The sequence below is a fragment of the Populus trichocarpa genome, chromosome 12, assembly GCF_000002775.5.
Source record: "Populus trichocarpa isolate Nisqually-1 chromosome 12, P.trichocarpa_v4.1, whole genome shotgun sequence".
NCBI classification, from domain to species: Eukaryota; Viridiplantae; Streptophyta; class Magnoliopsida; order Malpighiales; family Salicaceae; genus Populus; species Populus trichocarpa.
In genome coordinates, this window is record NC_037296.2 from 13421375 (window position 1) to 13436430 (window position 15056).

The 15056-nt window shown below is 34.6% G+C and overlaps 1 protein-coding gene across 18 annotated transcripts in view; it reads right to left on the bottom strand.

The window, feature by feature from the left end:
* Nucleotides 1–15056, bottom strand: part of LOC18103868 (protein ROOT HAIR DEFECTIVE 3 homolog 2) — a 207976-nt gene that overhangs the window by 38767 nt on the left and 154153 nt on the right. For 6 of the 18 annotated variants that reach the window (XM_052445896.1, XM_052445895.1, XM_052445893.1 and 3 more), the window contains exon 22: nt 2126–2217. In XM_052445896.1, coding sequence (XP_052301856.1) covers nt 2126–2217 — 92 coding nt within the window. Of the gene's footprint in view, nt 1–567; nt 814–1079; nt 1188–1311; nt 1483–1583; nt 1684–1754; nt 2024–2125; nt 2218–4037; nt 4204–4377; nt 4457–15056 lie in introns of those variants that run through there. The other 12 variants (XM_052445899.1, XM_052445897.1, XR_008056947.1 and 9 more) reach the window with 9 other exon arrangements.

Here is a 15056-nt window from a genome sequence, read left to right on the forward strand (position 1 = left end):
TCCTCCATTTTCATCACCGATCGAACTCAAAAAACAGCAACTTCTTTTGAAGTCTTCTTTCCCAGGGTTATGCTTTTTTTTCGGACTGTTTACAAACAGCACCAAAAAAGAAATGGGTATCTAATACCATAATAAAGTCAATTGACTTTGTTATGGCTGGAATCTAATGACATTATCATGTGATAATGGCATTAGATTCCTTCGGTTCTTTACAATTCCATTATAAAGTTAGTGTTTTTGTTTTTGGGTTTTGAACGATTATTTTTCCTTTTGAAGTCAAAGATTATTGTTTTTCTTGTAGCATTTCTTTTATTTGCTTGTATTCTCAAGAAATATTTTTCATGACAGGTTAACGTCATGGAACTCGTAAGTCGTTACTTCGAAGAATGTAATAATTTCTGCTTGTCTTGACACCTGAAAGTGCTTGGCAATGTATTTACTGCAAACACATCATCTCAATGATAGTGTAATGGCTCGCGTACCGTTGGAAAATTTAGACTACACTCTATTTGAAAAGTTGAGGTAGCGTTCAGACCGATATTTCTCTCTCTTTGAAATAGTTTGGGGTTTCTTTTGTAGTGATTGTAGATTACCATATATTTGTAGAAACTGATTATCAAATTACAAACTTATTTCATCAGATTCACCATAACATGTTACGCTGGACATACTAACATAAACTGTCCAAGTGTGGATTTATCATTATCGCTGCCTCATCAAACTCCCAATAACAGTTAAAACTGCAGCAGATCCCACTGCTCCTATTCCTGCCACCGCAGCCGCTAAACCTTCTCGAGTTTGCCTACGAGCATCCTGAAGGAAACATCGAGTGATGCATAAATTTCTAGTCATAAAAACTTTAATCGGCTTAAGGTATTTTCGTGGTTTCAGTGCTTAAGTTTAGAAGTATAGGAACTTTAATTGGTATATAAATGGAAGATGACAAATGATAAACCGAGAATGTTCTAATAAATTAAGTTCAAAGTTTTTGTTTTTAGTAAAAATACATTCAAACAGATATTGTGAATGCAATCAAATTACCAAATGAACATGTAATGTGATACCCGAGTAAAATATACCTGACGGGATCTAAATCTGGTCACCATAGGCTTTATCTCTTCTATGAAATTCATCCACAATGATATGCAATCCTCTGGTTTAAGTAGAGTGGTAGCTTTTGAAGAAACCTGCTCATATTTGATTATTATGTGAAACCAGTTTGACACAGAGACGTGTAAAACTAAATGCATTACATTTGCTTACCACTAAGCATACTTAAATATAACTTGACACACATTCACCAACTATTACCTCTTCCCATGTGTTTGAGGCAACGGGGTCCAGTGTGGCTCCCATGTGCGTATTCTGCAAAGATGGATCAGGAACTTTTCTGTCCATAAGATAGGAAAAGAGTACCTTCTCAACCTGATCAGGCATATCATCGAAGCGTATGGCCGCCATGATTGATAATATTCTCAAAGACTGTAACAAAATAATCAGGAGACATTCAGAGATTACTCAAAGTACATAACAAATGAAGTATCCCAGCAGCCATTAGTTATACAAAATGTAGGCAATATTACCGCAGAGAGAGCGTCCCTTTCAATTTCAACGAGGTTTCTTGCTGGAGTCCAATTATACCATGAAATTGAGTTTTCATAATGACTAAGGACCTGTGAAAACCTAGAATACGCCCCAAATCTTTAATAAAAAACAAAATTGAAAAAGAAGATGGCAACAATGAAGTAATGTACCTATCCTTCATGCGCATCAGAACTCTCCCTGCATCTGCTGCTTCTCTTGCCTTCATCTCCAATAAATTTCTCGCATGCTCCCTCAAACGTTGCAATTTAGTGTCGATTTCAGAACTGTGCAAACTGAAACTAACAGCAGCATCTGAAAACTCTGATACAGCAGCCTCAGTGTTGCGCTCAAAAAGATTTCTTATTGATGTCCATGTAACTCTTTCACCAGCTTCCAATAAGGATTCTACTCTTTTGGCAAGCGCAAGAGTTATTTGTTTCTATGCAGGAGGAACATATCAAGATTTGATAATTTGATTGAGTAGAGTGACATACATAGCACCAAGAACATTAACGGATTGTGATATCAGTGAAGGAAATACCTTGTACTTTGCCATCATTTCTGACAACATATGGCAAATAAGTTTTTCCCGGAATTTCGAAGCATCCCACTCACTCTGTTGAATGGCAGCATCTGAAAGAGCACAATATTGAAGGTAACTTGCCAAGTCCGGGAAACTGAATTAGCAGATGAAAGATGCTCACCAGTCATATGAACACAATTTTAATCATAGAAGGATGGGCTATGTTAGCAACATCTTAAAAAGTTGTAGTCACTTCCCGTCATTTAGTCCTTTAAGTTACTTTTTTTCTCTATCCCAGGCAATCGCTTTGTTCAATGAAGTATTCATTTAACTAGCATTAATCTTCTGGAGTAAAACTGTAACAACTTGAGATTTGCGCGAGTACAAAATGCAAGTGGTCACCTAAGAAGACGAGGTGAAGGAACACATCCTGAGAATGTTGACTACCTCTATACCTTAATTGATTCTAGTGATAGAGGGGATACAAGATTTTTGATAGTCCATGAGAGAATAAAACTAATTCTCATACGGAATCAAACTAATTCAGGGCAGTTTTGGGAGTTTTATAACTCATGCATATTATTTGTTAGATGAAGTTTTTCCTTCAGGTTTAAACTATTTCTGCAGTCATATTACTTGTCCATCGAGTGCCGCTAGTCTCCATTACCGGAGCATGCCAAGGAGAATTATAAAATTTCACAATTCATCAAACAGAAGGCTAAATAGCAGTACCTAAGCAATTTAATCAAACCCTCGAGGACTAGCTGGAAAGTATCTAAACTCATATAAACAGCAACGACAGACAAATCAGATTAGTTCCACACAAAATTTCAAGGTTCAAATCTAAACTGATGCGCATATCTGCTTAGCCAGAACCTGCAATTATGCAAATAGTTCCTGTCATATTTACACTAGTCAATCATTAAATGATTATGGTGCTTTTCATATCCAATCCATTTACAAGTTGCACTGCTTCCTTTCATAACCAATCCAATGCATGTAGTTTCAAGTATCAGAAAACGATTGACCATGAAAACCACGAGGATAAATTCCATTTCACTGCAGAGCAAGTTTGAATTCCAGCCAACGCTATACAGAACAATTAATCATACCCAGAAAAGGTAAGCCATTTTAAACAAATCACAGCTACGACTACGATTATTATACTATTATTACTATTAAAGTGGGAGATGAGACTATAATGATTGTGAAGAGAAGAGAAACCTCAATTTCACCCATTGAAAATCAAATTGGAAGAATAAGGAGCTTCTGAGATCAAAGGATTGGAGGGTGTGCCGAACTGTAACTCTTTAACTTTCAAGAATCTAAATCACGTGAAAAGAGTTAAACACATGGCTCTCCCCTCAAAGCTAAAATCTACACTCACTATTAGGGACTAACTGTAACTCTTTAACTTTCTAATATAGTTTGTACTGATTTGTTTCCTTTAGGGATTGAACCTCTTCTCATTCAAATATATGCTTCTACTTTTCATTTCATCAGCAATTCATTTTTCTTAGAATTAATTTTTTCAGTTCGGCACAAGTCAACCTTCATTATTGTTCTACCTTGGGATAAAAAATACTTGATAACAATAGCATCCAAAGAGTACCACAACATTGGAGATAATATTACAGGTAATCTTTCTTTGCATTATTGAGTCCAACACCATCACAAGAGAGTTTTTTATTCTTGAAAGAAGTACTCAGAATTGAGAACAAATTCAAAATTAAGAAAAGAATATAATGATAAAACAATTGAAAGAAGAGTTGCTTTAGAAGACTATGAAGTCCAAAAAAAAACCCTTAAGTTTTATGCATATAAGATGAAACAACAAAAGCAAATAAAAAATAAATTAATATTGGGTTTTTAGAAAAGCAAAAAAATAAAATAAAAAAATAAAAATCTTCAGTGTTTGGAGTCTAAATACCTTCACATCCTTGATCAAACTTGCGCATGCACGATTGGGAACAGAGATGAATAGCAGCAACATATTCTTTTCCTTCATTCAGCGACTGTTCCAGGCTAGTTTTAAACCTATTGACTGTGTTCAAATACAAATGCATCAGCATGGTATCATAGGCATCGCGTACCACCTACATAACATATTGGCACATTTGAGTTGATCAGTATAAGAAACATATAAATACCAAAACACCCGCGCAAAAAAAAAAAAAAAAGCAAAAGAAAAGATCAAATATCAACAAATTTGACAACAACTAGGGAGGCTAAGAACTTAAAAAGATGAAATATACACACTAAGGCCTTACCATCAATGCGTTTGACAGCAACAGTCGCCGTTTTGCATTTCGTACTTCTTGATCAAAATAGACTACCTCCCTGTCATATCTATTGGGGGAGAAAAAAAAAGCAAAATAAGAGATTCCGGATCAAGTCGAACAAGAAGTACATGGATAAATATTTAAGTAGGAATCAATTACTTCGCGAACCAAAGTATAACTATCAAATTGATCATAATTCAAAGTTTCCACTTCGTTTTGAGACAGACAAGCATATACTCAACTGATCAACTGACGGAAGAAGTATTAATATTGAAGAATCTTGGAATAAAACACAATGTAAGTTAACATTAAATATCACACAGATCTTACAATGTGAACACATCATCTTATAGAATTGACACCATGATGTATACTTACTCTGAAAGATAGGTTTCCAAAATAGAACTGACAGCTCCTCCAAACCCTGATACTGGACCATCTTGAACAGCTTCCTTCATTTCCAACCAATCCTGTAATTAAGAAATAAATTTAGTACTAACTGATATTAAATGAGGTCCGCGAACTTTAAAAGAAAGAAATTAGAAAATAAATTCAATAAACTACCTCATCGAATGTAAAGCATTTGAGCTTCTCATCAGCAATCTCTTCACATCGAACAGTGGCAACCATGACCTGATAAACAAGATGAGAAGTATATTTACATATGAAACCTGATGGTTTATATTTACACAGGAAAATGGCGTTTAATAAACCTTGACAGCAGGAAGATCTAAATCCCTGTTGTCTTTTATTATTTTCCAAATCTCTTCTGCACGAAGAGGAAATCCTGAAGCAGGTTCAACTTCCTCCCTGTCACCAACAAGACCTCCTGGATAAATGGAATGGACAAACCGCTGCCTCAGTTGAGCAACCTGTAAATGTCAATGCTATCAGAAAAATGGAGTTACGAATTACAGATACTGGATTTCTCACTTTATACTTGCTGTCCTAATTGCTCTCACATGCACAGATCCATAAAATTATCTTATCACAGGACGTAATGCTCATTTTGTCATTCTTACATGATACACTCCTAATGGCTACTAAACACTCTCCAGTCAAAGTTAAGCACCAATGTGTGTGATGCATGATTATCAAGTTCAATATGCATAAAATTAAATATGGACTCCAGAGTTAACCTCTACATTAACCACATGAATGCATTGATGTAGGGTATTTAAGAGTATTTGCCCCATAAAGGGTTTTTGGTAAGCTTGGGTTGGAGAATTAGGTTCAGGGTTTGAAATATATGCAGAATGGGAATTAATTTGTTACCAGCGTGTCTAGAAGAATTTGGAGGTAAAATCAAAGCTGAGACTAGCGCTTAGAGAGAAGAAGGAAATAGAGAGTAAGAGAGAGAAACCATAGGCACCAGGCTTTCAAAGTAACATAACTCTCAATTTTATCTTGTAATTCAACTCTAATACAGGAATATGCTGCTGTTCTGTCCCTTCATGCAAAGCCAATGATTGTGAATTCCAATTATTTGGTAAGCACATGCAAAGCTACAAATCATTCCAGACATCAATTCTAGAAAACACGCCGCAGCACAATCTAGAAGAACCCAGGACAAAAGTTTTGAGGATTGACAAACTGCTTTCTTAGTGGAAAAGCTACCTGCTCTTTAAAATTCTCCTCTTGGTATTCATAGCTAGGCAAAGCAGTGATCTCCACCTTCATATCAATAATTAGAAGCATATTAAGTTCATGGAAATTAAACAAAAAGGCAACATATGATGCATATATGCCAATGGCATCAGTATGGAGATGGAGGTGATTTTTCATACATTAAAAAACTCTCTGAGAGGAGCACTACTGAGAGTCTCAGGCTCAGCAATTGCAGCCCAAATCTGCAGAAAGTATGACCTCAGAAAATGCTGGAGAATAAGAAGAGAAATAATTGATCCAGAAAGAGAAATGCATAAACAGAGAATAAGAAGTATGAACAAAAGTACCTTCTCAATATCTTCTAAGAGAGCAGTCTTTAAATATTCAAGTGGTGTCTACATAGACAATCAGAAAAGGGACAGAGATTCAGCGTTGAAGATGCATTCAAAGAATGGAGCGCAAGGTGCATGGAATCTTGTCTCAAGAAATTTATAGGCACAACATGTCCATACCTTTGAGTGATCACGTATAACAAATAGTAGTGTTTTTTTGCGGGGCTTGAATAAACGCTTCAAGACCTGAATACAAGAAATAATAGATTATCACATATCAGCATCAAATTATGTTGGGTGCAATACTCAGTGTTACACACTGGGCTAAATGAATGCAGCTAAACAGTTTTGATAAAAAGGAGTAAGTTTGCTGTGTATTTGGAATCGGAGGCTCCTTATCTATATTCTATTCATGATGAGAAATTTGTAGATATATATTTCTCCATATATACCTATTACACACTTAAGTTAATGCAAATTGCTTTCAAATGCCAAGTACCTGGAAAACTGTTTTTAAAAGGGGTCTGCTGGCTGCATTTTCCAGACCAATGTCTTTGTACCACCTGCATATGATACTCAACACAAAATCATTTGATACTGGACTGCCTAACCGACTATGGAAGGCTACATCATGAGTTTTTTTTTTTGGCTAGGCAGAGTCATACCCAGTTGTGGACATTTATCAAACTTCCCAGGCAGAAAAGGCATTCGAATATTATAATGATGAACATACAAAACTCACATGTTTATCAATACAACGTCAGCGATTGCCAAGGCGAATAGGGTGCTTTGTTTCTCAAACACTGTGTCATCCTGAAAAAAGTACACATTCGCAGTGCCAAACTTGTATAAGCATCACAGTCGCAGATTGAAGCCATAAAGTAATGCAACCACAAAATATTGAAACCATTCAGTAATCAACGATTTGTATGTCACAGAAGTTGAAAAGAATACAATGTAGCCATAAAACCCTCTCAATTAACAAAGGAAAGTTAAAGTAATAAAAAGCTCTAAGAGTTACCTCGCCTCTTTGATTGCTGTCGGTTCCCTCGAAATCCATGGCAATCGTAAAAGGGTCAATATCACTACACTTTGCAATCCAAATGCCCTTGGTTGTTTGGCCTCTGAAACGTATATAACTACATTATCTTCCTCTTTCATGTATACAAAGCAACAAGAACAGTAAAATATACAAATTCTCAACTAAAAATAAAATAAAATCAAACCTTCCATTGTATGCATCCATCTCCTCGAAATTGGTATGGAAGGTCTGATTCATTAGGGTGCTTTTCCCTGTTCAAGATTAATCAAGTAAAAAGCTATCACTACCAACTTCATTAAAATCAATGACTATATATTAAGAAATGATTAATAAATCAACACGAAGTTAAGAAGTTGGACACTTGCTTACCGCTACTCTGTGAGCCAATGATGGCAACAATAGCATAGGAGAGACCGGACTGAGCGAACTCGGTGGCTGTCATGAAGTCTTTGAGTCCATCCACGTTGAACTTGCCATTTCCATCAATCAGCTGCATGCCTTGCTCCATTTTCATTAACGATCTAACTCAACCACAATAACAACAACTATTGAAGTGTCTTCCTTCCTGTGTTCGTGTTTCTGGGTTGCGGAGGATTCTTAAAGCAAAAGTAAAGGTGCAGAGACAAAGGATCCTATAAAGTAAGTCTTCATGAGTCTACTTCTACTCGAAGAAGTTGTTTGTTTTTTAGCTTTTGAGTTCCCTCCCCAGCAAGATAATAGTAAACTATAAATTAGTCTCTCTAGTTTTGACTAATGAGTTAAACAATCCCTCTAGTTTCAAAAACAAACTAATTAGTTCTTATGTTTTTAAATTCACACCCTTAACATGATTTGTTTCATCTATTTCATGTTCTTTATCAATTTATTTCATTTTTTATTTTCAGTATCTATTTCAAGAGAAAAAAAAGTAGTAGTAGATATTACGAAAAGCTTACAAGGAGAAAAGAAAAAAACTTTGTTCAAAACATTAATAAAGTTTTTTTTTTAAAATCATTATAAAAATAATAAAAATGTTTAAAGTAAGTAAAGTGGCAGGAACAAAGGATCCTATTAAAGTAAGTCTTCATGAGTCTACTTCTACTAGAAGTTGTTTGCTTTTTTGCTTTTTTGCTTTTGAGTTTTTACCCCACTAATAATAATAAAAAAAAAAAAAACTCAATTTAGGACTAAACCTATATACTCACTCTCAAGCCTCAACTGAGTCCCAAATCCATAAAATAATCAATTTGATCCCAAATGTTTAAAACAATTCTCAATCAGGTCTTTCTATTAATGTTCATCAATATTTTTTTCAAATTTTCTTTAATCCATTTAGTTTTAATTGTATAAATTAAGCGTATAAGATTTAAACTATTAAAAGAAATTGATTAAACGATACAATTGAGAAATGCAAGAAATATTTTAGATTAATTAAGTTGAAAAAATGTGTAGATTGGAAATGTAATGGAGAACAAGTAAATGGATGTACGATTAAATTGATGTTTTCTTTTATTATGTTTATTGGAAATTTGACATATTTTTTTTTTTTCATAAATATAATTTTTAGTTACTTTGTTTGTGTTAAAGGGGTAACATAACATAGCCAAGTTTAATGTCTTAACTCAGCACTCTTCTTATATTAGGCGTAAAAAATTTAGTGCTCCTAGTGTTACTTGTAATTGAGCCCATAATACTTGGGGTAAATTATAATTTATAGTTAGTTTTACTTTTAATTGAAACATAATAACCATAAATAAAACAAATTAAAATAAATTATGAAATTTAATTCTAATAAACTCATTATTAAATGATAAAATTGAGGAAAAATTCATCTAAAAAGAGAAACAATAAAACAACCTAAATTAACACATATTAGCTCACAAAACTCATGATTTAGATCATGAGAGTGAGGTAATTTTATAAAAAAATAAATTGAAATAAATAAGAAAACATAATCCATAATCAACCAAATACTCAGGATGTTGAATGATGAAATTAAAAAAAATATCATTTAAAAAATAAATAAAAAAAACTTGAGACAACTAAGTTAACTCGTTGAACCATAGCATAGGTCATAAGACTAATATAACCACACAAAAAACAAACCACAACAAATTATAAAATTCAATCTCCAATAAACCAAGTGTTGCATGATGAAGTTAGGGAAAAAACATGGGTTTAGAAAAAAGAAAAAGAAATTATTTACATAACAAAACGGTTAGAACAAATTTGGAATGTTTAGGCTGGAATTTGACAAAAAAATCCAAAATGGACCAAGATCCTAAGTGAGATGAAATTTATTTCGAGTTATTTTGTTTTTTTTAACTAGTATAAGATATATCGAACATTCAAGATGAAACAAAATAAAATTGACAACCTTGACAAATAATGTTGATTTGTCAAACACAACACTTTTTGGAAGAATATATGAAATATAATGAAATTGGAGTTTCCAAATTATGAAAGTGTAAGTGTTAGTTACATTATTATAAAACCTGGACTAGCTCGAGGGTTAACCTAGGGCCTAGACTGGTTCGGGTTAACCAAAAAAATCTCTAAGAAGTTTTCTCAATCAAACTCAGATGGCCTGCTTGGTTGACTCGGAACCAAGGTGATCTAAGCTAGTTGGCTCCAAGCCTAGACTATTCACCAAAAAACCCCTAGAAAATTCATTCAATCAAACTTCAATTACCCATTTGCTTGACCCAATATTCAGGTGACCTAACGAAACCTAGGTGAGACATAATTATGTTTTTTTAAATGACGCCATTTTAAATTAAGGATAAAAAAATCCTCAATCTCAAAACAGACATCCACCATGTAAAACACCTAATCCCCTCTCCCTTTCAGCCCCAAGCCTGCTTCTTCATTTTCTTTTTCCCTCATAATCGAGGGCCTCAACCTCATCAACACCTCTTGTAATATCTCTTCCTGCTCCTCTAGTTAATTTATTAGCGACAAGAAGTCTTGCCTCAGCCTTTCCCTCTCTCGTAACGGAGAAAACCAACAGCAAGATCAACTGATGACATTGATGTTGTCACACCCGGATATCGTGACGACCGATTAAAAATTTTCATAGAATTTATTGAATAAAAAATAGATATCTTATATCTCGTTATTTGGGGAATTTTCCAACTACATGGAAAAGATATAAGGGTGTGTTTTGTCAAACACACTCTTAACAAACACAATTTATGCTGGATGGGTCTAAGGTCCAGACCCAACCCACTTTTTTTCTTCTTTTTTTTACTAGGCTGGGTCTAGCCCAGCCGTACGGGCTGGGCCAGACCCAGCGAGCCGGGTTACCCGGATCCGTTTTCTTTTCTTCTTTTTTTAACTCGCAAGCGTGTGTGAACTGTTCACGCACGCTTGCTACAGAAGGGGAGTAATTAAAATGCAGGGAGCGGCAAAATGCAGGTGCTAGATGAAGCACTCCTCGGACTCCCTCTCTGCTCCTAGTCTTCTCTTCTTGGTCTTTACGTTTTGCTTTCTCAAGATCCAGTCCTCTCCTCCCTTCCTCTCTCTTTTCTTTTTATTTTCTTTCTGGTTTTTATCTCTGTATCGTCTCTGTTTTTTTTTTCCGTTCTCTCTCTCTCTCTCTCTCGGTCTCTCTTGCGTTTTTTTTTCTTTTCCTTTTTCCTCTGGTTGATGGGATTAACTAGGTGAGGGGAAGTTGAAGTCCCCTGTTCCTCTCGAGCCATCTCTGTTTTTGGTTCTGCCTCCCTGTTCTCCTGGTCTCCTCTCGTCTGGTTCTCCCACCTGCTTTTTATAGGGCTGGACTTCTGGTGGTTCATCTGCCACCGTCTCTTCCCTTTCAGGATGAGGATAAGCGTGGCTTGGGGTGTTGGTGTTCTGCCCGGACTCGGACACCAACAGTCCCGCCACGGCTGGACTGTTGGTGGTGGATTTTGACCCGGACTCTGGCTGCGTATTTGGAGGGGCAGCATGATTGGCTTGGGACACTTGGTAGACCACATCGGTCCGCGTTTGCTACGTTTGAGCCGCCCGTCATGGGTGGCATTTTGAATTTTTTTTCTCACAGGCAGCCGTTTCTAGGCTGGGGCGGCTCCTTTTCCATTTGGTCCTCGAAGTTGACTTGTTTTAATTAAGCCCCTGGTCAAAATTATAATTAGACCCCTGGTTTCGGCGCCTAGTCACGTTGGTCCCTGGAATTTAATCTATTGCAATTTTGACTCAAATTGACCCTGAACTTTGATATTTATTCAATTAAGCCCCTTATTGCATTAATTAACTTTATCAAAGTTTAATTATATCCCAAAACTTATCAATTCTTTCAATTTCTACCAAAATTGACTTCCAAACTTAATCTCATTCTGATTATTCCTTAAAACTGTCAATCTGTGTTGACTTGAACCAAACTTCAAATTATTCTTCATTCATTTTCATTTTTTTAGTGAATTTGTCTTGTTAAAAATTGAATTATGACAAATATCTTTACAAATATATCATCCACTGGTCTGAGGGGCTTAAAAATTGGTGGTTGGGTTTGTAGTATCCAGTCTTCTAGTTATGGTCGCATGGTTGCGGAAAAGTGAAAGAGAACAAAAGGAGAAAATATTGGTTACGTTATGCTTTCGCCATTTACCTCTTACAAAATTCAGGTAATTTATTGAACATTGCTTTATTGTAATCGATCATGTAGTACTAATTCTCTGAAATCTTCATTGTTGAAGCAATTATGGTGGTGTTTTTAAAAGCTCTTGGAGTTTGTAACTATTAGGAATTTGTTTTAATTAAACAAATTATAGGTGAATGAGGAATTAATCTCAAATAACTATTTTTACATTATATTGTTTTGGCTAACCTAATTCTTTTACATTTTGTTTACGATCTTTTTTCTAAAGTTTGATTAATTTCCTTCTATTCATCTAAGTGATTCTTAACTTTGACTGCCACTTGTTTTGAAAAATTATTCACTATTTCCATCATAGTACGATTAAAGTCAAAGATTACTTCATCATTTCGTTTCTTTATTTTGACATTCAATTTTGAATTAACATTTTCTAATTCCTTAATCATTCCTTTATAAGATTTCTTATTTAAGTTTTGAAATTTTTTTACTTCATGTTCTAGACTTCTTTCACCATTTTCTCTCTCTCAAATTTTTGGCTCTAGAATGTCATGGTTAGATCTCTCATTCATTATCACAATCCCTTTATGATGATCTTTAATTAATTATTTTCACCTTTTGTTTGTGTTTTTCTTTAATTTCTTCGAAAAGAAGCCTATATTTTTCTTCAATTATTTTGTTAGCTTCTTTCACCATTTGTTCAAAGAGTGTATATCTCTCTTCTACACTTATAAACCTGCATTCCTCTTGTTTTTTTTTTACTGCTACCCTTGAAATGATTGATTCTATATTTCTTTTTTCAACAAGAACATCCACCAAATCTTTTTTTTCTTCTAGATTTTCTAGTAATTTTGATATTTATAGTCCTATTGTTTCAAAGAAACAAATATGAGACTCCCACTGTAGTCACCAATTATTTCAGGCTCTTTTGTGCTTGCCTCAATTAAAAAAACTTTGAATTTCAAAATTAGATGCTAAATTTAATGTTAACAATCTGAACTTCAGACACTGTTTTTATATAACTCTAGACTTGTTGTTCCAGACTTGTAACAATATTTTAAAATTTTTATGGTCTTTTAAAATGGAGGGTTTAAACTTATTGGCAAACCTAAGTTTCCATACCAATTATTAGAAATTAAACACACAAGTATTTGAATTTTTCAAGTACTTATTGATTGATCAAACGCTTATTAAAATTATGAATGCATTTGCTTTTATATTTATAGAAAAATTACAACCTTTAACTACCATAATCCAATAAAATTTTTAACTAACTAAGCCAACAAGGAGAGCTAATTAGTTTAGCACAAATCTTTTTTTTATTAAGAATTTCATACTTACACTAAAATTTACTAGTCTAACATAAATATTTTTTTAATAGAGAATTTTTACTTACACTAAGATTTTATTTAACAGTTACTATAAGATAGAATTAGTGCTAAAAGAACTATCCTTTACCTTATTATTTTATATATTCTTTCCACCATTTCTATAGGGATGAAAAATGGTTTGTTATCCTTTAATACTAGGATGTCGAAATTGTTTTTCTTAATATGTTTTATCCAAATATATTTAGTAGGTAACAAAAATTCAGGAAACAATTTTTTTTCAAAGTTTAAAATAAAAATATTGGTAGCTTTATTGAGGGAAAAAAAATAGAATTACACATATCAATAAATTATTCTGAATCACATGAAATAATAATAAAAATAGTCTACAATAAAATAAATCACAAAACATAGTTTCTTCTACGATAAACATGGCCAAATACATATGGCACACAAATCATAAAATATATTATTCATTGTCATAGTCATCAGCGGTGTCATCTGCAAAGTCATTAGCGCTCTCGCAATCAACATTGTCATCTGCTAGGTCAGCGGCACTATCATCAGCACTGTCATCGACACTCTCGCAATCGACATTGTTTTCACCAAAAGCAAAACAAAAAATTTTCATCACTTCTCAAAACCTCTTCTTAGGAATCACTTGAATTTCTTCAGAATGAGTTTGCTTTGAATCGATGTCAAAATGATTTCTGTGTCTAGAATAGCTATGAAGTTCCAAAAATTCTGCATGAAAACAACTCCTTGTCAAACTTTCCTTCACATAGCCTCATCCCCAAACCCGAATTGAATACTTGGGGGGCATGATCAAGCTAGGGGGCAATCAAAAGCTCTTGCTAGGGCTGACTCCATGATTCCCTTTCTAAAAAAAATGTTGGGCAAAATTGGCAACCCTTGAGATAAAGGGTGGAGGACAAAGAAGTATGATAATATCAAGTCCTTCCTAGAGGTCAAGATCACAAGAGATGACTCAAATAAGCAAGAGCGAAGAAGCCATCGAAGTTTACTACCAACACTCCAACTTTTGAGAAAGGAAAGATACCATGAAGAAACGAGGAACTATATTTCTCAGGTAAGTATACATGCATATTGATCATAATGCATTGCTTTCAACATTGTCAGATCGGTGTTTCATCATCACCTTTTGGGTAGTGTTTTCTAACCCTATCTCATTTCGAGTGCGCCTTTGTGCCCTGACTTCCTTTCGAGTGCGCCTTTGAGCCCTCACTTCTTAGGTAGTGCGTTTACCTCCTTTCGAGTGCGCCTTTGAGCCCTTACTCTTTCTTTGTTTTTTTTTACCTGGGTAGGTCACCCATTACAATGAGACCACTTTTTCCCTTTTCCACCTGGGTAGGTCACCCATTACAATGAGACCATCTTTTTTTCGGGGTAGGTCACCCATTACAATAAGACCATTCTCCATGTTTCTTTTTTATCTGGGCAGGTCACCCATTATAATGAGACCATTCTTCCACCTGGGTAGGTCACCCATTACAATGAGACCACTCTTTCCTTTTTCCATCTAGGTAGGTCACCCATTACAATGAGATCATTCTCCTTTTTTTTTTTCTGGGCAAGTCACCCATTATAATGAGACCATTCTTCCACTTGGGTAGGTCACTCATTACAATGAGATCACTCTTATCTTTTTCCACCTGGGTAGGTCACCCATTACAATGAGACCATCTTTTTTTTTCTGGGTAGGTCACCCATTATAATGAGACCATTCTCTATGTTTTTTTATCTGGGTAGGTCACCCATTACAATGA